We start from the raw sequence: 26,481 nt of genomic DNA, 5'->3' as shown, positions 1-26,481 counted from the left end.
TACATTTATTTATTTTCTAACGATAGGTTAAAGTATAATCCTTTAAATATTTATAAGAGGAAAGAATATTAAAGAAATATTCTTTGAAGAAATCTGAAAAAATGCAATCAAGAACCTAGACATGCTTTTGAAAAATAAAACACTCAACTTTTTTGATTTATTTTTTGTCAACACGTGTGATAAGGTCACACTTGAAATATTTATCTAATTAAATCATTTTTAATCCTTTAGAAAATTAGTTCAGGTTGTTGTGATACTTATGATGTTCAGAAAAATTTTGTTTGGTTCATTTATTTGTATGAAAGTCTAGTAAAATATAAAAATCGAAAAATGTTATCAAACACATGCCAGACTAAGAACCTTTTTTGGAAAACAAAGTACTTAAATATAATTAAATAATTCCTGCTGATGTCCTCTTTATAATATATGAAAACTTTGGGAGAAGAATCAATAAAGATAAAATTTGGATTTACTGTGGCAAAACCTATATGAAGATTCTGTGTAAGAAATTCAGAAGTATTCTTTAATCTTTCTGGTATACGCTTTTTTTAGTTCCACGTGGATAAAATCAGGTACAGAAAATGATATACATACATTTTCTGTACCATAATCAATGGCACCACATCCTTTGTATTGGACACCTTCGTCTAAAGTAACAGTTTCTTTTGGGATCCCAATGTGATTCATCAAGACTACTTGTTGTTATTTGATATGTTAAACTTCTTTTTTTTTTTCATTAGGTGAACATTTACTGAGAATGTTACCAAATTACTTTGTACTATTGCTGTTGTTTTCTTCTAAATTTTTTTATTTTGTTACGTAGAAACAAATTTCTACTTCATTTTAGTGGATACAGTGAAAGTTCAGTTAAATTAGTTTAACATTATAAAATACTGTACTTTAAAAATACTTACAAATTTATTAAGCAATTTATAGTTTTTGTAATTGTTTATTTTGATAGTTTCTTAATATTAAATGTGTCTCATCTTTGAGCACTAAATAAATAATGAGTTAGAAAACCAAATCAATTATAACCATTTAAAAGATAACATAAGTAACCAATAAATCTGGAAATAACTAGTTTATTATAGGAGTACGTACTTCAAATACATTAAGATCTTTAATTTTGCGAAAATAATTATTGATATTAAGGATTAAATTATAAATAAAAATAACAAATGTACAGTCATTATTAATTAATGAAAATTACCTTTTCAGAATTTTTTTCATGGTTCAAAGTAAAACACTGTTTAAATAAATAAATAAAATAATAAAATAAATAAAATAAAATAAATAAAATAAATAAAATAAATAAAATAAATAAAATAAATAAAATAAATAAAATAAATAAAATAAATAAAATAAATAAAATAAATAAAATAAATAAAATAAATAAAATAAATAAAATAAATAAAATAAATAAAATAAATAAAATAAAATAAATAAAATAAATAAATTAAATAAATTAAATAAAATAAATAAAATAAATAAAATAAATAAACAAAAATCAATAAATAAGTAAATAAATAAAAAATAGATCAGTAAATAAATAAAAAAATAAATAAATTAATTAATTGAATAAATCAAAATTAATATTGTTATAGATCACTATACTAGTACATTATAATTAAGAATATTTGTTTATTTATTAGTTTAAAATTTTATTTATTTAAGTTATCTTTAAGAGAGCAAAATTTCGAGTACTTGTTTTTGCTTATTTTACATCAGTAATGTATCAAAGCAATAATATTTGGTTGCTAATATTAAGAAAAATGTTATCATTAATATTACAGACAAATTTATTTGAAAGTTATAGAAAACAAAATACTCGATGGTTCTTAAAACATTTTTTGGAAACGTGTTACAATATATCATAATAAGTGAAAGTGCATATTGAACCACTAATTCGAAGATCTAAATCATTTGCCAACATTAAGCTAATTTGTTATGTTAAATATTTGGTTATCCCACATTTTGCAATAATTTTTATGATAAATGTAACACATATCTTGAAGCATCTTGAAACATTTTGTTTATAAATACTGTGTTTAATTTAAAGGTTAATAATATGATTTATTTGAAAGAAGTAGTTCCTCTGACAGTGAGATATGTTATATTTTGGTATTAATTTAAAAATATTCAATGTTAATTTGTTGAATAACATATTCAGTTATCTTTAAAATGTCGGGTGTAATTTTTAAATATCACTTGTTGCCATGAAATGAATATTTTATTATGTTTTATCCTTTCCCTAAAATTGCTCAAGTACTATAATAAGGAAATATTCAGTTATCCTCTAAATTAATCGTCTAATTTGTAACTACCATTTGTTAACAGGAAAGACAAGATATTTTAAGTTTTTATAAGAATGAATATAATTTCGGAAATTCTTTTAGTTAAGTCAATGTTTTGATCAAGTACTATAATAATGAAGTATTCAGTTATCCTCTAAATTAATCGTGTAATTTTTAACTACCATTTGGTAATAGAATAGACAAGATATTTTAAGTTTTTTAAATAATATATCTAATATTGGAAATCCTTTTAGTTAAGCTAATGATTGGCTCAAGTACTATAATAGTACTATTCTCTAAATTAATTGTGTAATTTTTAACTACCATTTGGTAACAGGAAAGACAAGATATTTTAAGTTTTTATAAGAATGAATCTAATTTCGGAAATTCTTTTAGTTAAGTCAATGTTTTGATCAAGTACTATAATAATGAAGTATTCAGTTATCCTCTAAATTAATCGTGTAATTTTTAACTGCCATTTGATAATAGACTAGACAAGATATTTTAAGTTTTTTAAAGAATATATCTAATATTGGAAATCCTTTTAGTAAAGCCAATGATTTGCTCCAGTACTATGATAGTACTATTCTCTAAATTAATTGTGTAATTTTTAACTACCATTTGGTAACAGGAAAGACAAGATATTTTAAGTTTTTATAAGAATGAATCTAATTTCGGAAATTCTTTTAGTTAAGTCAATGTTTTGCTCAAGTACTATAATAATGAAGTATGCAGTTATCCTCTAAATTAATCATGTAATTTTTAACTACCATTTGATAATAGAATAGACAAGATATTTTAAGTTTTTTAAAGAATATATCTAATATTGGAAATCCTTTTAGTAAAGCCAATGATTTGCTCCAGTACTATAATAGTACTATTCTCTAAATTAATTGTGTAATTTTTAACTACCATTTGGTAACAGGAAAGACAAGATATTTTAAGTTTTTATAAGAATGAATCTAATTTCGGAAATTCTTTTAGTTAAGTCAATGTTTTGCTCAAGTACTATAATAATGAAGTAAGCAGTTATCCTCTAAATTAATCATGTAATTTTTAACTACCATTTGATAATAGAATAGACAAGATATTTTAAGTTTTTTAAAGAATATATATAATATTGGAAATCCTTTTAGTTAAGCCAATGATTTGCTCCAGTACTATAATAGTACTATTCTCTAAGTTAATTGTGTAATTTGTAACTACCATTTGGTAACAGGAAAGATAAGATATTTTAAGTTTTTATAAGAATGAATCTAATTTTGGAAATTATTTTAGTTAAGTCAATGTTTTGCTCCAGTACTATAATAATGAAGTATTCAGTTATCCTCTAAATTAATCATGTAATTTGTAACTACAATTTGGTAATAGAATAGACAAGATATTTTAAGTTTTTTTAAAGTCTATATCTAATATTGGAAATCCTTTTAGTTAAGCCAATGATTTGCTCCAGTACTATAATAGTACTATTCTCTAAATTAATTGTGTAATTTTTAACTATCATATGTTAACAAGAAAGACAAGATATTTTAAGTTTTTATAAGAATGAATCTAATTTTGGAAATTCTTTAAGTTAAGCCAATGTTTTGCTCAAGTACTACAATAATAAAATATTCAGTAATCCTCTAAATTAGCCGTGTAACAAATTGTTAACAAAAAAGACAAGATATTAACTTAATAACTATACTTAACTTAATAATTATAAAATTAGTTTAAATTAAATAGATTCGTCCTTTTAATAAAATGATTATGTATTTTAATTTATTGCTTAAGTGTATGTATTAATTTCTGATTTAAATTCAATAAATAAATCATTATATATAGAAGAGTTTGGTCACAATTGCTTGATGCAATAAAGATCACGAGCCCAGATAATAATTGTTATTTTCTTAAAGATCAATCAATAATAATTCCAACATCAATTTAATCATACACATTTAACAGAAAATACACGTGAATTAAGTAAATTTGCCTTGTTTCACATTTGACCGAACCAGACAACAATACCACTAATTAGTATCAATTTTTTCTTGGTTTTGATGCATGAGTTTCACTGTTTTGTGGATGAAATGTCACATAAATATCTTCTTACTTCGGCTGTTTGAATGGCTCGTAACTTAGTGAGTCGAAATGCATTTGCATAGATAGGACGAAACGAGTACAATCCAATAATCAATCACAATTGAAACGTAACGAAGATTGTTACAAGAACAAAGAAATTGCAGTGCCGTTTCTGTGGTAGAAAGCTTATCAGTTGGTGCTGTTCCTATTTTACCACAACAGTTGGGCAACTCCACCAACTTTTTATGCCAACTAATAATAATTAATTACTTTGAGGAGTGGGGACAATAAAATTAACATTTTTTTGAAAGTGCACTTAACAATTTTGGAATTCCTAAGGCCACATTCGCCTCAATTTTATTAAAATAAACCGTGACGAATTCAGTGTGTATTGAATCAATTAAGATTCCGTTAATAACCGTGCCAGTTCTGTTCAAATGACTTACGCTAATGAAATTTGCAACGATGAAACGTTACATTAAATAGGATGATACGTAGGATAATTATGGCGTTTCGCAATAATTTGCATCCCGATGGTTAGAAAAATGTATAATAAAATCCGACCATTAATTTAAATTATTGGCTATTAATGATGGCATCCTTGGTTTCCCAGAAATTTCATTCTGGTTTACTTTGAAGGTTGTTTTGGATTAATTGAGTGCGTTTTCGATGAGTGGGAGTTAAAATGCAGCATCGTAAATAAAATTTATAATTGGAAAAGTACAAATTGGCTTAATTTAATTTATTATATAACAAAAAATTAATTAACAGTGTTTTTATTTATTGAATTTTCACCTACGTTTAAGACAGAAAGGAAAATAATAATTTTATCTGAATTATGTTAAACTAATTAAAATATCTTATCGATAAATCAATATCAAACAAGACAGATGCTTTTAGTTGAACATGATCTTTGTTTGTCTTCTTATAATTAGTCAAGTTTTCATTTTTAAAAATATTTTGGTAAGTAAAGATTACTGTTCCACATTTGAAGGTGGAAGCAATTAATTAAATAAACAAAAACAAGTTGCACAATTTTGATCTTGATTTTTCTATAAATTTTTGATGATTTAACAATTTCTTTAGTATTATACTTAATTTTGTAAAGAATATTTTTTTTATTAAATTCAAAGTATGTTAATTGTTTTAGAAATATTTACAATACCAATTTTTTTTTATAATTTATATTATATAAATTACATATATGTTTTACGTAATCTTATAAAATTACAAATATTATTTAACAAAAATATTTTTAATATTTTTATTCCTTTACAAAATTAAATATATGAAATAAGGATATTTTTTATGGATTTACTTAAATGTAGAAAAAAAAATTGTTTTTTATAAATACTATAAATATATTACATATCTGATTTAAAATATATAATATAATTTTAATATTTGTTATCAAATATAAATAATAAGAATAATTTTTTATAGATTCACATGAATGTAAAAATATTTTCAGTACCAAAAATTCATTTTTTCTAAATTATAAATTATGTTTTAATATTTAATTTAATTTAATAAAATCATACCTATATTATGCATATTTTATTTAAAAAATATAATTTTTAATATGTATTCCATTACTTAATAATTTATTTTCTTTATATAATTAATTATAAATAATAAGAATATTATTTTACTTAAATGTAGAAATATTTACAATACAAAAACTTTAATTTTATAATATTTAACTTAATTTGTTAAAATCTTACTTATATATTACATATTTTATATAAAAAATATTATTTTTAATATTTATTTGCTTATTTAATATTTTTATTGTTTTTATAAAATTAATTATAAATAATAAGGATCACTTTTTATGAATTTATTAAAATTTATAAATATTTACAGCTCCAAAAATTGTTGTTTTTTCTAAATTATAAATTATATTCTAATATTAAATAATATTTTTAATAAGTATTTTGCTTATTTAATATTTTTATTCCTCTTTAAAATCAATTAAACATTTGTTGATTAAAATTTGTTAAAATTTTAGCTATAAATATCATATTTTATTTAAAAACTATTATTTTTAATGTTTATTTTCCTTATTTAATAGTTTTATTCCTTTATAAAATCAATTAATAATAATAAGGATAATTTTTTATAAATTTTCTTTAATTTAGAAATTTTTATAGCTCCAAAAAATTTTTTTTATTTCTAAATTATAAATTATTTTCAATTATTTAATTTAATTTGTTAAAATTCTACCTATAAATAATATATTTTATTTAAAAAATATTATTTTAAATGTGTATTATTCCTTTATAAAATCAATTAAAAATAATACAATAATTTTTTATGGATTTACTTAAATTTACACATATTTATAGCACCAAAAATTGTTTTTTTTTAATTATAAAATATATTCTAATATTTACCTCACAAATTATATATTTGATATATTATAAATAACATATTTTATTTAAAGAAATATTATTTTTAATGTTTATTTTGTTTATTTAATATATATAATAATGTTTTTATTCCTATAAAAAATCAATTAAAATAATATGAATAATTTTTTATGGATTTATTTTAATTTATAAATATTTACAGCACCAAAAATTGTTTTTTTTTTTCTAAATTATAAAATATATTCTAATATTTAATTTAATTTATTAAAATTCTACCTATAAATAACATATTTTATTATAAAAATATTATTTTTAATATTTATTTTGTTTATTTTATGTTTTTATTCCTTAAATTATATTAATTAAAAATAATAAGGATATTTTCTTTATGGACTTACTTAAATTTAAAAATATTTCCAACACCAATAATTGTTTTTTTCTAAATTACGAATTATATTATAATATTTAATTTAATTTGTTAAAATCTAACATATAAATTACATATGTAGTTTAAAACATATTATTTTAATGTTTATTTAGCTTTTTTATTTGTTTTATTCCTTTATAAAATCAATTAAAAATAATAATGATAATTTTTCATGAATTTACTTAAATTTGAAAATATTTGCTGCACAAAAAATTTGTGTATAAAATTGATTATATTATTACATATTATTATAAAAATTTCTTTTTTTCTAAATTATAATTTATATTTTAATATTTAATTTAGTTTGTTATATATAAATTATATATTTGTATTCTTTAATGAAAAATACAATAAAAATTATTTAAATTCTTTGTATATTATTATTATTATTATTAATAATAGAAAATATTGATAACATTTATTAAAGACTTTCTTTTAAACTTATTTTGAATTTTAGTTTTTTGTTTTTTATTTGGAACTTCTTTAATAATCATTTGTTATTATAAATAATTTTAAATTTAGATTCATTTCAAAATTAAAAATGATATAAAAAAATTATTTAAAATTGTATTATTATTATTTTAATATTCTACTTTTAAAATGTTAAAAAAATTGTATATTTTATTTATTTGTAAATAAATTAATATTCTAATATCAAAATCGTTTGTAAAAGTTATAACCATAAATTAATTTAAGATATTATATGTAAAATTAAATTTCTTAGAATTTGCCATTGTAATTTGGACATTTTCTTCCTAAAATTAAAAAATAACTTTAATAAACACAATTTTATTGTTCTATTTCTATTTTTGTATTACATACCGTCAATTAACAACAATGACAAAATTTAAAAATGTACAAATTTATACTAAATGAAATAATAAATAGAAAACGCATTAAAAATAATGTAATTCAGATTGTTTGGGCATGAAACAAGCGACCATAACCCACAAACCGAACAAAAGAAAGTGAAAGGAAAATCAAAAACAAGATTCCACACCAATTACAGCGTCGTTTATTTGCAGTTACGCCATTTCGATCATCACATCAAAACTTCAAAATATCCTTGCACTGTTTGTAGCGCTTCCCGTGCGCATCTGGCAACGAGGCCCCAACACACCCATAGCCCCCCACTATGTGGATCAGGGCGTAATCGTCGCAGTCCACTTTCCCGTCGCCGTTGCAGTCCTGCTGGAACTTGTTCATGTACCCCTGCACCGTGGCCGACGCGCAGTTCGCGTCCAGGGCGCAGTTCTTGTACGCCTCGGCCGCCTCGGGGTTGTCGTCGCTGAGCGTCGGCTTGCCCGCGTCCGCCCAGTAGCCCCAGGACAGCCTGAAGGCGCCGCACACGTTGCCCGTGCAGCCGGCGGTCACGTTGCAGCTCGATATGGCCTCGCAGATGCAGGAAAGGCACTGTTGGCTCACCTCGACGTCATCCGCAGACCCTCGATGCACCAGGAAAGAGAACAGAAGCACTGTGGCGACACACGCGTACTTGATCATTGCCGTGGCGGTCGACGACGTTTCGTAACTGACAAGGAAGTACTTCGGGTTGTGTTAATATATTCGTAAATGCGGCAAACTTGTTTCCAAGCGACCGGATTGACAATGCTTCTTTGGTGCGACGCTGTGGTCGATTGCTGTCCGGTACTTTCTTCGACCTGACTGAGGAAATTAATCTTAATTGCTTATTTATTAGTTGATTTCACTTAGCTATATGGCTGACATATTTGCATAGTAAGAGTTAAATCACAACTAACAATTTTTTAATATATTATTTTTATTTTAATGGCTAATAAATACCTTAGATGTTCAATAAAAAAATCTGTAAGGTCGCAAAATCATTGGGAACTGTAGTTTGAGGTACTTTACTAACTAGTTTGAATGGAGTATAGTATACACATGTTTTTTTTTTTTACTTTTTCTTGGATCACACAATTAAATGACAACAGACCATGGTACCATTATATTGAATTATCATTCAATCAATTCAATCCACAACAATAAATAAATTAAAAAAAACTAAGTTAGCAATAAATGCATTAGAATATACTGCAATTATTTTAAATAAAATATAAACAGACATAACAAATTTGAAATTTTGATACTTCATACTACCTAGTTTGAATGGAGTATATTATGCACATGTTTTTTTAAAATGACGACAGACCATGGTACCATTATATTGAATTGTCAATCAATTAATTCAATCCACAATAAATAAATTCAAAAAAAAAAAAAAAAAACTGAATTAGTAATAAATGCATTAGAATATACTGCAATTATTTTAAATAAAATATAAACAAACACAACAAATTTGAATTTTTGATACTTCATACTATCTAGTTTGAATGGAGTATAGTATGCACATGTATTTTTAAAATGATGACAGACCATGGTACCATTATATTGAATTGTCATTGAATCAATTCAATCCACAACAATAAATAAATTAAAAAAAACTGTATTAGTAATAAATGCATTACTATCTAGTTTGAATGGAGTATAGTATGCACATGTTTTTTTAAAATGACGACAGACTTTGGTACCATTATACTGAATTGTCATTCAATCAATTCAATCCACAACAACAAATAAATTAAAAAAACTATATTAGTAAAAAATGCATTAGAATATACTGCAATTATTTTAAATAAAATATAAACAAACACAACAAATTTGAATTTTTGATACTTAATACTACCTAGTTTTAATGGAGTATAGTATGCACATGTATTTTTAAAATGATGACAGACCATGGTACCATTATATTGAATTGTCATTAAATCAATTCAATCCACAACAATAAATAAATTAAAAAAAACTGTATTAGTAATAAATGCATTACTATCTAGTTTGAATGGAGTATAGTATGCACATGTTTTTTTAAAATGACGACAGACCTTGGTACCATTATACTGAATTGTCATTCAATCAATTCAATCCATAACAACAAATAAATTAAAAAAACTATATTAGTAATAAATGCATTAGAATATACTGGAATTATTTTAAATAAAATATAAACAAACAACACAACAAATTTGAATTTTTGATACTTCATACTATCTAGTTCGAATGGAGTATAGTATGCACATGTTTTTTTAAAATGACGACAGACCATGGTACCATTATACTGAATTGTCATTCAATCAATTCAATCCACAACAACAAATAAATTAAAAAAACTATATTAGTAAAAAATGCATTAGAATATACTGGAATTATTTTAAATAAAATATAAACAAACACAACAAATTTGAATTTTTGATACTTAATACTACCTAGTTTGAATGGAGTATAGTATGCACATGTATTTTTAAAATGATGACAGACCATGGTACCATTATATTGAATTGTCATTGAATCAATTCAATCCACAACAATAAATAAATTAAAAAAAACTGTATTAGTAATAAATGCATTAGAATATACTGCAATTATTTTAAATAAAATATAAACAAACACAACAAATTTGAATTTTTGATACTTGATACTACATAGTTTGAATGGAGTATAGTATGCAAATGTTTTTTTTAAAATGACGACAGACCGTGGTACCATTATAATGAATTGTCATTCAATCAATTCAATCCACAACAACAAATAAATTAAAAAAAACTATATTAGTAATAAATGCATTAGAATATAATGGAATTATTTTAAATAAAATATAAACAAACACAACAGATTTGAATTTTTGATACTTCATATTACCTAGTTTGAATAGAGTATAGTATGCACATGTTTTTTTACTTTATTATCATGTTCTACTACGATTTTGACCTGATAATATAGCAACTTTTTCTTGGATTACACAATTAAATGACGACAGACTATAGTACCATTCTATTGAATTGTCATTCAATCAATTCGATCCACAACAATAATAAATTTAAAAAACTATATTAGTAATAAATGCATTATTTAATAGGGAGTTTTTGAGCACTCCTTAGTGACATTTCAACGGTTCATAATAATCAGAGTTACGGATTCATGACCGGGATTGTTGGTTGGATGATTTCAATAATCTGTTCGTGCGAATCAATTCATATTCTAAAATATTGACGTATGTTAATGTGCAAATAAGTCAAATGTGATAAATGATATTTGTAATGTGTGTGCAATATGTGCCGTATAATAACGTTGTTTTGTTTAAAAATCTATTATTGTAGCATTGGAAGCAAATTGTCTTTTCATCAGTACTTCTTGAGGAAATTTAATTCAACTTAAAAACAATAAAATATATAATTTAAATTGATTTATATTAAAAAAGATTTAAAATTAAAAAATCAATAAAATATTTAATTTAAATTGATTTTAATTTTAAAAGATAAATTAAATAATTTAAAATTAAAAGATAAACAATAAAATCTTCAATTTAAATTGATTTAAATTAGAAAAAATAATAATGTTTTAAATTTAAAGTTAAAAAACAATAAAATATATAATTAAAATTGATTTAATTTAAAAAAGAATAAAAATATTAAATTAACAAATAAAAAACTGTAATAAAAAGAAATTTAATTTATTAAAAATAAATAAATAAATAATTTAAAATTTAAAATAAAAAAACAATATATTTAATTACAGATTCAAAAACAATAAAATATTTGATTTAAATTAAAAAGAAATTAATATATTTAATTTAAAATTAATTAATTAAAAAAATAACATCCTATTTCTTTTAATCTGATTTAAATTAAAAATAAGATAAATAATTTTATTATTTATTATTTAATTTAAAATGAAAAAAAAACAATAAAATATTTAAAGTAAATTGATTTAAAATAAACAATTTAAATTGGTTTAAACTAAAAAGAGAATTAAATATTTAATTAGAATTAATATATTCAATTAAAAATTCAAGTATTTGATATAAATTGAATGTAGTTTAAAAAGATAAATTTATTTAATTTATTTAATTAAAAAATAAAAAATAAATAATTTAAAATTTAAAATAAATAAACAATATATTTAATTACAAATTCAAAAACAATAAAATATTTGATTTAAATTAAAGAGGAATTAATATATTTTATCAAAAATTAATTAATTAAAAAAATAACAATATTTGTTTAAATTTGATTTAAATTAAAAAATAAATAATTTAATTATTTCATTTAAAATGAAAAAAAAACAATAAAATATTTAGGTTAAATTGATTTAAAATAATTAATTTAAATTGGTTTAAAATAAAATAGAATTAAATATTTAATTAGAATTATATATTCAATTAAAAATTCAAGAACAATAAAATATTTGATTTAAATTGAATAAAGTTTAAAAAGATAAATTTATTTAATTTAAAAGAAAATCAATAAAATATTTAATTTATATTGATTTAAATTAAAACAAATAAAAATAAAATATTTAATTTAAAATTATAAAAAATACAATAAAATATTTAGTATTATTTAAGATAATTTAAATTATTTGTAAATTTAAAAAAATGTTTAAAAGTAATTAATATATTTAACTATTAAAAAATAATAATAAAATATTGAATTTAATTTAATTTAAATTTAAAGGAATACATTTATTTAATTTAAAAATAAAAAAGAATGAAATATTTAATATAAATAATAAAATAATTAATAAAATTTTAAAAAATAAACAAATATATTTAATTTAAAATTGAAAAATATTAAAATAATTAGTTTAGATTTATTTAAACTTATTGTTATTGTATAATATTGTTTTATTTATATAAATAATATTTAATTACACAATTTTTTTAATAAATAATTATGTATTTCTTACATTTACCAATTTTAAACTATTTTAAAAACAAATAATTTTAGAATTATTATTAGGAATATTATATGCTATATTATAAAATAATTTATTATAAACTATAAAAATAATTGTGTCATTGGAAATGTTACAAACAAAAAGCTTTTCAATTTAACATTAAAACTGTTGCAGAAAAACAAGCTTCTCAAATATCTATTTAATTTAAAATTAATTAATTAAAAAAATAATACAGAATTTGTTTTAATTTGATTTAAATTACAAAATAAATAATTTTATTATTTATTATTTAATTTAAAATGGAAAAAACAATAAATTATTTCAGTTAAATTGATTTAAAATAATTAATTTAAATTGGTTTAAACTAAAAACAGAATTAAATATCTAATTAGAATTAATATATTCAATTAAAATTTCAAAAACAATAAAATATTTGATTTAAATTGAATGAAGTTTAAAAAGATAAATTTATTTAATTAAAAAATAACAAAAAATAAATAATTTATAATTTAAAATAAAAAAATAATATATTTAATTATAAATTCAAAAACAAAATATTTAATTTATATTGATTTAAATTAAAAGAAATAAAAATAAAATATTTAATTTAAAATTATAAAAAATACAATAAAATATTTATTATTATTTAAGATAATTTAAATTATTTGTAAATTTAAAAAAATGTTTAAAAGTAATTAATATATTTAACTATTAAAAAATAATAATAAAATATTGAATTTAATTTAATTTAAATTTAAAGGAATACATTTATTTAATTTAAAAATAAAAAAGAATGAAATATTTAATATAAATAATAAAATAATTAATAAAATTTTAAAAAATAAACAAATATATTTAATTTAAAATTGAAAAATATTAAAATAATTAGTTTAGATTTATTTAAACTTATTATTATTGTATAATATTGTTTTATTTATATAAATAATATTTAATTACACAATTTTTTTAATAAATAATTATGTATTTCTTACATTTACCAATTTTAAACTATTTTAGAAACAAATATTTTCAGAATTAATGTAATAATAATATTATAAAATAATTTATTATAAACCATAAAAATAATTGTGTCGTTGGAAATGTTACAAGCAAAAAACTTTTTAATTCAACATTAAAGCTGTTGCTGAAAAACAAGCCTCTCAAGTATTCTCCCAGTGTTTAGAATGCACCGTTAAAAGTTAAAGTTAAATTACGTCCAGATTTCAACAACCCGGAAATCACTCACCAGATTTTCGATAATTACGTACGTTGCCGAAAGGTCAGGACCCAACAAATAATTTATTCATATGCACACCGTTAATGGTAATGAGATGCGATTGCTCCGCAATTTTCGATTTAGCTGCCGCAGAATAAAAACGGGCGTAGCGTAATTAACCGGCATAAGTCAATCTCGTGAGATGATAAAACGCCGAAGCCCATTTGGGACGTTTAACGAGCCTACGTCTAGGCGAATTTTAAAACGCCAATTGTGGAAAATGGAGGATTCGGTACGACTGTGATGGCGTAACGGACGGAATGATAAATTATATAATTCATATTGGGCAGATTGGTGTGTCAGTGAAGCGGCGCAATTTAAGGGATCGTGATGTCGGTCTGAGTTAGCATTTGCTCTTACAATCGGTGGCTAATGATGGTATTTAGGTTCCGGGGTCGGTACTTACAAGCTTGTAATTCACAATAAGTAACAAGAGTACTGGTTCAAACACCAATGAACATGTAGTCTATAAAGCAATTTTATATTTACTAAAAAATACATACTATATATGCAGTAATGGCCATAATTATAGCAAATTATTATACATAACATATTTAAATATATACTGTTCCAAGTATTAACTTTGGAACACCCTCGTATATGAAAATAAATAAATTAGTGCAACAGGTTAAGTTAATTTCTGTTCAAGATTTGTTTTTGTGACTTTTGCTAAATGTAAGAAACACATAATTATTTATAAAATTAGTTGTGTAATTAAATATTATTTAAATAAATAATACAAATTGATATTTTTTAAAAATTTGCTTTCAAATTAATTTTCTGCTTACCAATAAAATATTAAAAGAAGAAAAGTATCAAATAAAATGTTAATATTTTATCGTTTTTTTAATTTTAAATTAAATAGTTTATTGTTTTTATCTTTAAAATAAGTATATATTAGATCATTGTTTTATTGTCTTTTTAATATTAAATTACATATGACATATAATGTTAATCAATTTAAATAAAATATTCTATTTTTTTTCTAATTCTAAATTACACAAATTTAATTTTTTAAGTTGAAATCAATCTTAACTAAATATTTTATTATATTTCAATTTTAAATTAAATATATTTGTTCATTTTTTACATTATATTTATTATTTTATTGTTTAAAATAAATATTTTGTTTTTTTTTTTAAATTATATTGTTTAAATTTTAAATTAAAAATATAAATTTAAGTTTAAATTAAATTATAATAAATATTTTGTTATAATATTGTTTTTTATTTTTAAATTAAATATTTTATATATATTTTTTTTAATTTTAAATTAAATAGTTTATTGTTTTTAATTTTAAAATAAATATATTATTGTTTTTTTTATTTAAATCAATTTAAATAAAATATTTTCTTTTTTTTTTTTGAATTTTTAATTAAATATATTAATTCTTTTTTAATTTAAATCAATTTAAATTATTTTCTTATTTTAAGTAAGTAATTATAATAAATATTTTATTGTTTTTTTAGTTTTAAATTTAAAATTTATTATTTTTTAATTTTATATTAAATGTTACTTTTTTCTTAATTTAAAAAAATATATAATCATTTTTTTACAGTAATTTAAATTAAATTTATTATTATTTATTATATATATTTTTTTAGTTTAAATCAATTTAAATTAAATATTTTAATGTTTTTTTTTTAATTAAAATATATTATTTTTTTTTGTTTAAAATAATTTATATTAAATATATTATTAATTATAAATTAATCATTTTATTGTTTTTAATTTAAGTTAAATAATATATTTTTAAATTTAAATGGATTTAAGTTAAATATTTTGTTGTTTTCTTTTTAATTTTATATTAATTTTTTTTCATATAAAATAATTTATACTAAATATCGTGTTTTTTTTAATTTTTATATTAATTATATTTATTTCTTATTTTGAATCAATATAAATTAAAAAAAAATTGATTTTTTAAATTTTAAATTAAATATTTATTTTTTTTTTTAATTTTAAATCAATTTAAATTAAATATTCCATTGTTTTTAAACTTAAATATACTTTTAATTAAATATATTCATTTTTTTAATTAAATCAATTTAAATAATATACATTTTGTTTTTTTTATTTGAATTATAATATATTTATTTTTTTTTTTTGTTTAAAACATTTTAAATAAAATATTTTATTAATTTTAAATTATATATTTTATTGATTTTTTTAATTTAAATTTATTTAAATTAAATATATTTTTGTTTTTTTTTTAATTTTCAATTAAAAATATTATTATTATTATATTTTTTATTTAAAATAATTTAAACTAAATACTGCGTTGTTTTTTTTTTAATTTTTATATTAAATATATATAAATTATATTACTATATTTTTTTTATTTAAAACAAATTTAATTAATTTTTTTTTAGTAATTTTAATTAAATATTCATATTCATATATTACTCTCAAATAATATTTCTGATGAAACTAATATTTAAAATTGTTTCAAATTTAAACCATATTTTGTAATTAGTATAGACACATCTAATTAGTCACTAATTTAATTATAATATAAAATATTTTGTTATATTACATAACTATGAAAAAATGATTAAATAAATTCAAAATAGATATAAAATAAGAAAATGTTACTATTACAACATTAAGTCATTACATTACCCATAATAAAACATTACACCTGAAGCAATATTAAAAACCTAATTTCATTGTCTAGAATATTCTTCTTTTTGCGTTGGAGCATAAATGATGTGCAAATAATCCGCTTTGAAGTAATTATATAGTTTATAACAGACCTCCCACTTGTTTGCTCTTAAATCTGTTACATTCTCCTTGTGAATAAATCTAATATTAATTATTCCCATGGCTTAATTAATTTCTCATGGTCTTTCAAGTAAATTAATCGGTGCAATATCATCATCAAAATATTTGGTACTGTTTTATAAATAATCTGACTTCTTCTATCAATCAAACAGTTACGTAATTAAACTTGCAAAAAATTAATTAGTAGAAACGTTTTAAAGTTTAATTAATTTTAATTTTTTATTCAAATATTTATTATGGGAACTAATAATTTTAAATGATTTTTTTAACAAAAAACTTATAGTTTTTATAGTGATTTAAATAAAAAGTTAATTAAGTAAAATATTAAAAAAATTGGAGTAAATTTTGCCTGTTTAATTAAAACACAAATCGTTATTAAGGTTAGAATCTAATTGACTTACTTTAATAATTGTAATTATAATCTGTTAATTTTTATTTACAAAAAAGGAGACGATAAATCAATATCATCGTTACCACTAATTTACCGCCATTGAAATTATCCAATTTAGAAGTAATATAAACTTTATTAAACCATGTTGTAACGATTTCATACAAACAGTAATAAACCATACCACATTTTAATTGAATTGGTTAACCATATACAACATATAAATCAAACCTACAAAACATTAACGTGCTCAATAATTAAACAAACCTTTGTTGCACAATGGTGATGGATTATAAGACCCAATTACGTCCAACATCAGCACAAGGTAATTGTTTTATTATGCCTAGTGTCGTTTGGCATCCAAAGGTCAATTAAATTAAGTTGTAAAAATGGTGGATGCGCCAGTTTTTAATACACATTATTTCACAGGTCAATAAAATGATTTGTTTCTTGATTGTGTCAAGGAAAGAGACATTTTTAAGACATTTTTGAATATGCTGATTACAAAAATGACTTAAAATTTTGATTATCAGCTTCAGTTTTTGATAGACAGACTAATAAATTTAATTCTGTTGAGGTTCTTAATGAAAGGATTTAATTTAATTTTGTCCTGACATTATAAAAAATATATTTCAATATTTTATACCCTTTTTTGCTTCTTTTGTTAAACATTCAAATGTATTTAAGTTTATGTATTTAATAATACTCTTAAGAGTTACAGTTTATTCATGGTAGAATTTATATTACTTAATTAAATAAATTCACTTTCAGTGATTCAGTGAACTTATGATGCTTCCAAAAAATATAGGACCATTACAAAAAGTTATTGGTGGACTATTTTGTATATAAAGACATCATGAGAGATGTAATGGAACCTGCTGTACTGATAAAAATGGTTCTCTGGAGGTTCCCTCAATGTTTCAACCAACAGGAACCATTTTCTTCACACCACTTTTTAAAACAAAGAGAAAAAGCACGAAACGAAGCAAAGTCTATTAATTTAATTGCTACAAATCAAAAGATACGGTTGAGAAAGGCAAAATTCTCTTGAAAAAGGTTGCCCAATTAAATTGAAGTGCCCGTCCCGATGTTTTAAGTGCAAAACCAACTCTCTAATTATATTATACCATCCGTCCGATTTAATCAGCCAATTTCAAAATTGCACAGTTTAATAACCGGACTGAACACAATGCTCAGCGAGTGAAAATTGAATTATTAACATAAGCTTTTGTTCTAAATTGTGTTGTTATAGTTCATTAGGTAATAATTCGCTAAACGTCTGTCTGTGAACTCATTAATTAACTGTTTGCGTTGACATAATAGCTGAAATAATAAATTTTACCATTATTTAATTATTGCTAAATGCCTCCGGAGTTTTAAATACAATAAAAACCCACAGGATTACTAAAAGATAAGCTTCATGTGTCTGTTAAAATAAATTTACACCTGCAAGTCAATCGATTGTATTAGTTTAGTAATAAACAATGACATTTTAATTGATTTTCAATGGACTCAAGATAAAAATATCTTATGTTGAGGATCGATTACTTATCCTACGTCAGACTTAATTAAATTATTTGAATGCATTATGCAATTAAATTGTGTAATTAGTCGACCATTTTCTGAGGAAATTCTGTTTAATTTTATATTTATAAATATGTGTATGTAGATATAATTATCATCAGCCATTAAATTACTACATTACCACAGTTGCATCACTTCGTCTTTTGTTAGTTATAAATATAGTATGCAAATATCAATTGTTTTTCATACGTTTTACTTTCATTTCAATAATCTCTGATTTACTCCGCATTTTTACGTGCACCAACTTAATATACATGTAAGTATGATTTATGGGCAATAAGATGGATGTTGTAATTTCGTGATCACGTACGTTGTTTACAAATAAATGTTTTACATAAATTGATGATATCGCATAATAATAGACATTTATTTCGGTTTGCACGGTGCAAATTATATGACGAAACTGATTTGCCAATGATGGTCCAGAATTTGGCTCATAAATACAATGGGATGACAGGTAGTTGTTAAAATCAATTTTGATTTTGATGCGTTTGAATCAATTTGATGTAATAACAAAATAATTTTTTTGTTTTGTTTCGTAAATGTCAAAAGAAATCAAAAGGAACAATAGACTATGTACCATAGTACTGTACTACCTTTTGAGGAATACCCATTTCATCCTTCAGCAGTTTTATTTTGTTGTACAAATATCAACGTGTGATGAAGAAAACAACAGTGACTTTGAAGCCTATTTAACAATATATACAGTAGTGGCCATAATTATAGGAACTTGTTAAAATATATTAAAAATATGAATTGGATACCTGGACCAATAATGTTTAGTGTTTTTTCTGTTATTGTTGTGGTCAATCTATTTTTTTTTTTTTTTTTTTCAAAAAGTTGCCTCCTTTTTTATTTTTAAATGTAAAAAATTATGGCAACTTCATTGCTGTTTGTGTATTTAAATCGATTATTTACTGGTGGTTTTTTGTTTATTATAATTATTTGCTTGTTTGTTTTAATCATTAAAAATCCCTTTCAAAAATTAAAGTTCCCATATTTATGCCCAGCACAATTCAGAATAATATATGTAACATTTTATAGAATAAGAATATATTACTGTATTAAAAACAATAACAAATTAATATTATTTTAACAGTTCACATTAAATAAAAAAGTAATGGTTAAAATATTTAACATTTTAAAAAGTTACTATAATAATGTCCACCACCGTACTTTCCGTTTAAATAACACGGGAGCGGTGTTCTCTCGGATTTTTGAGATTTTTATAGAAAATTTAACGCTCTACAAAAAATGTCTCTTACAGTTTTTTGATATATTCATTTTTTCAAAAGTTATTTAACATTAAAATTGGATTGATTTAAAATTTTGACATTTTTTTCATGTTCTGACGCAACCATCAACTTTATGGGAAAATTTTATATAACATTTTTTGTAGAAAATTCAATTTCCTATAATTTATCTCCGAAAAAGTTTTTGATATTTTTTGCAGATCATATGTTATCTGCAGAAAACTAAAAATTTTATTAAGTAAATGTTATTTTACTGCTTAAAATTAAGCATTTTATTTAAATAAATAGATTTTTACAGTCTAATATACTTACATATATGCATATACCTAATTTTTTAAATAAATTCTTAGTTGTAAAATCAAAAAATGAATATAAAGGAGTAAAATTTACGTCACATCTTGTGAATTATTAAAAGCAAATTAAGAAACTATTAACAAATTGTTAAACGACTCGAACGAGTGGGTCGGTGAATTTTGCTGAAAATCGACGATCACGAACTGCAATTACGGCCGTGGTATTTATAAAAATGCCTCGTGCCTGCGAACGTTCGAAAAAAAAAATAAATAAATATGGCGTTCATCTTCATTTTGACATTTAGGGCTCGAAGGAAACGGCGTTTTACGTAATTAATTAGGTGATTTGAGAACTTAAACATTTTGTTCTCTGTGAATATTATTCGGGTCGAAAATTGCGCAGAGTCGGATGATAATTATTATTATTAATTTTAATATCACATCATTATTAAATTATGAGTATACATTTTTTTATCAATTAAGAGAAATAAATCATAACAAAATAATTACATGTTTCTGTTAATATGAATTTTTCATTCCATTTTAAGTTGTATTTATGTTATTTTTTATATTATACTGTAAAAACTAAACTTAGCCCTTTTATTAAACTTTTTTTTCATTTTTAATTTTGATATGTATTTTTTTAATTATTTTTTTTACCATAAACTACTTAAACCTAATTTATTTATTTACAGTACCTTTCTATTTAATAATTTTATTAAATATTATTATTTCAATTTTAAAGAACATTTTGAAAATTTTACTTTCATTATATTTTAATATACATTTTAATATATAAAAATGCGAATATCTTCTAAATGGTTAGAGTAATCGATTAACCACAAAAGACCTTTTTTGTAGAGCATTTAATTTCCTACAAATATATATATATGTTGCTCATTTTAAAATATTTACTTATCTACGAGTTATTAAATTTAGAAATAAAAAAGAAATTTTTGTTAAATTCTTCAAACTTTGACCTTCGATGTCGTCTAAACGGTAAGAGTTACGAAAAAATTGTAAGATACCTTTTTTGTGGAGCGTTCAATTTCCTACAAAAAATATATATAGGAACTTTCTGTACGATCAACTAATGGTGATATATGGATTTTGCTATATGGGACTGAAGAAAAATTGGAAAACTGAGATGAGGAGGGCCTTCCTATTAAAATTAGGAGCTCAACTTTAGGGAGCATTTTTTATTGGTGTCTAGGAACCAATTTTTCAGTATCAGAAGTAAAAAAAAAATAGTTGCTCCACATATAAGAGATAGTGTATATGGGCCATATTAATTAAAAAGCAATTAAAATCTATATGCATTGGGATTCGAATGCGAATATCTTCTAAATGGTTAGAATAATCGATTATCCACAAGAGTCCTTTTTTGTAGAGCCTTTAATTTCCTACAAAAATATATATTGGGCGTTTTATAATATTCACTCATCTATGAGTTATAACATTTAGAAGTAAAAAAGAACTTTTTATTAAATTCTTCAACTTTGACCTTAGATATCTTCTATACGGTAAGAGTTATGAAAAAATTGTAAGATACCTTTTTTGTAGAGCATTCAATTTCCTACAAAAAGTGTTAATATAAATTTTCTGTACGATCAAGTAATGGCATCATCATCATCGTTTTTATAAGTATAGAATGTTGAAGTATAATACTAAACTAAAATGTAATCTTATTATTTTAATTTGTTATATATTTTATTATTACCGTATCTATTATATGGCAGTGACTTTTACCACCGGAATATTGACACATTAATAAGCAAATATCTCACTAGTGTGACTCGTTAATTATCCTCTTGCAAAACGTCTCAGTACATTTATTAACGGTAAGTGCAAAGTAATTATAAATAAAATTAAAATGTGGAATTTAATTAGCCTGACTAGTCTTTCGCAAAACCGAACCAAAGCCTCAACAATTTTTCATCCGACGTTGGATCCAATTAAGATAATTAATTAAAATAACATCCCATATTGGTAATCACCATTCAGTCGTCCATCCATGTAACTCGATATTGTAATCAACGATGCAATGGACAGAAAAAATTCGGAAAATGTCTTGTCCTTGCGTCAAAAAATTGATTGCTTCCCCCCCATTAACATAATCACACCCATTAAATCACATTTGGCAGGCCGGCATAAAGGAGCAAATACCACGGTTAATTAAATAATCATTGGACGCCAAGAAAGGCTGAAATGTCATCAGGAATTGAGATGTGAACTCACTCACTCACTCACTCATTAAAGGAACTCGGATATTTTTTTACTGTGGCGTCAATGTCATTCAGAACATCCTGTACAACGTTTTGTAATAAATTCAATTTTATTAATAAGTAGAACATTTACTGCATGAATAAATTTATGCACATTGAAGGTTGATGTTATTAGATCATCGGCCAAAAGAAGACTTGAGCAATGCTGGTTTTGAATCCTTAACTAGTTTAGTTAGTTACTAAAAGGAAATAATTAAGTAGTTATCTTGTGTCAAATAAATTTTGTTAAACAAACTTTACAGCTTAATAAATAATATTCTTGACAAGTTTCATTATAATGTTAATTACCTATGCCATACAATTCAAATAGGTATACCTTAAGATGGATGTCTTAATATGCTGCTTTAATAACTCATTGAAAATGAATTCACGATCTGATATTTACCTTAAACATGATAAACTGTGGTAAATTTTACCTCCTTAGATAGATAAGCTAATTTGTCACTAAAACTTGAGAGTGTAATTGAAGTTGCTCTTCAAGGAAAGTGAGATCGTTAATAATAATTTTGTTTGCAACACCGGAATATGGCAGAATAATTCGCGTTACGGTTTTAGATAAATTATTATGTTTTCGAAAATAAATTTATCATGGCTGTTACAAAATGGAGGTAATTTGATGAAATTATTGCAAAGGTCACAGTTCGTTATTGTGGCATGTAAAACGGGATTAAGTTATTAAAATTATGTGTAAACTAGATTTATAGTGAGTATTTAAATAAATAAAGTATAAATTATACATAACATATATTATATACAGTGGTGGAAAAAAGTATAGAAATTCTTAACATGTGAAACGACCAATGGGACAAAGATACTATTTTAAATAATAAATTCCTACGTTGAAACATTGTTATTGTTATTTTTTTTGAATATTAATAGAATATTCCATAATTTATTCCCAACCAAATTGATTAAAAAAGTAAAAACTTGTGAATATAGTGATTAGTATCATTAATGGGTTCATCTTGCAGTAAATTAGATTTGTTCAGATTTAATCAAATCTGATTTGAACAGATTGGGGAAAACATTAAGTAACATTTGTAACAGGTGAATAAATATTCCACACTTTTTTCTACCACAGTATATATAGCATTATAGTTTGGGGATGCTTTTATCGACCCAAAATTGGACTCTTGATTCAAGTGGAGGGTAAAATGAATCGTTTTCAATACAGGGACATTATCATTGTTATTTTTTATGAGTATTAATAGAATATTCCATAATTTATTCCCAACCAAATTGATTAAAAAAAGTAAAAACTTGTGAATGTAATGATTAGTATCATTAATGGGTTCATCTTGCAGTAAATTAGATTTGTTCAGATTTAATCAAATCTGATTTGAACAGATTGGGGAAAACATTAAGTAACATTTGTAACAGGTGAATAAACATTCCACACTTTTTTCTACCACTGTATATATAGCAATATAGTTTGGTGATTCTTTTCTCGACCCAAAATTGGACTCTTGATTCAAGTGGAGGGTAAAATGAATCGTTTTCAATACAGGGACATTATTATTGTTAATTTTTATGAATATTAATAGATATTCCATAATTTATTTCCAACCAAATTGATTAAAAAAAGTAAAAACTTTTGAATGTAGTGATTAGTATCATTAATGGGTTCATCTTGCAGTAAATTAGATTTGTTCAGATTTAATCAAATCAGATTTGAACAGATTGAGGAAAACATTAAGTAACATTTGTAACAGGTGAACAAATATTCCACACTTTTTTCTAACACAGTATATATAGCATTATAGTTTGGGGATGCTTTTATCGACCCAAAATTGGACTCTTGATTCAATCGTTTTTAATACAGGGACATTATCATTGTTAATTTTTATGAATATTAATAGATATTCCATAATTTGTTCCTAACCAAATTGATTAAAAAAAGTAAAAACGTGTGAATGCAGTGATTAGTATCATTAATGGGTCCATCTTGCAGAGAATTAGATTTGTTCAGATTTAATTAAATGTGATTTGAACAGATTGGGTAACATTTGTAACAGGTGAATAAATATTCCATACTTTTTTCTACCACTGTATATATAGCATTATACTTTGGAGATGCTTTTCTCGAGCCAAAATTGGACTCTTGATTCAAGTGAAGAGTAAAATGAATCGTTTTCAATACAGGGACATTATTATTGTTATTTTTTATGAATATTAATAGATATTCCATAATTTGTTCCTAACCAAATTGATTAAAAAAAGTAAAAACGTGTGAATGTAGTGATTAGTATCATTACTGGGTCCATCTTGCAGTGAATTAGATTTGTTCAGATTTAATTAAATCTGATTTGAACAGATTGGGTAACATTTGTAACAGGTGAATAAATATTCCATACTTTTTTCTACCACTGTATATATAACATTATAGTTTGGGGATGCTTTTCTCGATTCAAAGTTGGACCATTGATTCAAGTGGAGGGTAAAATGAATCGTTTTCAATACAGAGACATTGTTATTGTTAATTTTTTTGAATATTAATAGAATTTTCCATATTTTTTTCCCAACAATATTCATAAAAATTAACAATAACAATGTCCCAGTATTGAAAACGATTCATTTTACCCTCCACTTGAGTGAAGGGTCCAACTTTGCCTCGAGAAAAGCATCCCCAAACTATAATGTTATATATACAGTGGTGGAGAAAAGTATGGAATATTTATTTACATGCTACAAATGTTACTTAAAGTTTTCCCCAATCTATTCACATCAGACCAAATTGATTTAAAAAAAAAGTAAAAAAGGTAAATTTCCAAATTTTCAGTTGATGTCGTACTGGGGTAGGTACTTCCTGAACGAAAAATTGTTACAACCAATCAGTAAGTGATTTCAGCTGTCATAATCTTACAGCTATTAATAGAAAATTTAACATTTTAGATGTGTGTATCCGACAGATCAATCTTCTGCCGATGGAATAGAATCTACATCTGATGTAGGCCACGCCGGTACGTAAATCACCGCCGGATGGCACCACCGACCGTCGAGATGTGTAACGGTGAGTACCCCAGGTGGGAAGACGATGCCGGGACGGTGCTGTTCGTGCGCCAATAAAAGTGATGGTGAGAGCGGTGATCTCGGATCATCGAGAGTGACCCAGTTCATTGTCTCGGTACTAGATCGACAACAGGGATGGACCAAGGACGGACGGCCCAATACGGATTATTAGGTTTTTCGTATTTTGGTCCTCCAGTCAAGGTTGAGGGAAAGAACGCACTGCTCATTTGAATGGCGTTTCGGGGATGGGTAATTAGTAATTGGGTTTTCAAGAACGGAAATACCGGGTCAACGTTGTTTGTTTGATGGGTCTAAGCTGATTTTGTTTTAGGCGTGTGAATTAAGTATCAAGGATTTTATTCATATCGATATGTGTTATAGTATTTGTAATACTTATTTTAATAAATGGTTAAAATAATTTTAAAATGCGTATTATTTAAAAAAATAAATTTTAAAATAAAATTTAATAAATAAATTATTGAAATTTGAATAAAATAAAGAAAAAATAATAATATTAATATATTAAATAAATTAGTAATTAATTCAATTTATATTTTAAGTAATAATAAATAAAATTACAAAATTACTTATTAATTTTAAAATTAAATAAATCTAAACCTCAATTTATTAATTAATTTAAATGTTAATTAAATTTACAATAAAATTATAAATTTATTTTATTCTTAATAAAATATATAAAT

General features: G+C 22.7%; 1 protein-coding gene across 1 annotated transcript; it reads right to left on the bottom strand.

Annotated features, from left to right (window-relative positions):
* Nucleotides 1-8,146: 8,146 nt before the first annotated feature.
* LOC109605247 (lysozyme) lies at nucleotides 8,147-8,900 on the bottom strand. The gene has a single exon (XM_020021811.2). It carries the CDS (start codon nucleotides 8,655-8,657, stop codon nucleotides 8,202-8,204), a length of 456 nt encoding a protein of 151 aa, XP_019877370.1. The 5' UTR covers nucleotides 8,658-8,900; the 3' UTR covers nucleotides 8,147-8,201.
* Between the last annotated feature and the right edge of the window lie 17,581 nt (nucleotides 8,901-26,481).

The sequence above is a fragment of the Aethina tumida genome, chromosome 2 (assembly GCF_024364675.1).
Source record: "Aethina tumida isolate Nest 87 chromosome 2, icAetTumi1.1, whole genome shotgun sequence".
NCBI lineage: Eukaryota > Metazoa > Arthropoda > Insecta > Coleoptera > Nitidulidae > Aethina > Aethina tumida.
This window is presented reverse-complemented; position numbering and strand designations above follow the sequence as displayed.

Excerpts from the sequence above, each read along its gene's own strand:
- LOC109605247 (XM_020021811.2), bottom strand. The coding sequence starts at position 8,657 with ATGATCAAGTACGCGTGTGTCGCCACAGTGCTTCTGTTCTCTTTCCTG.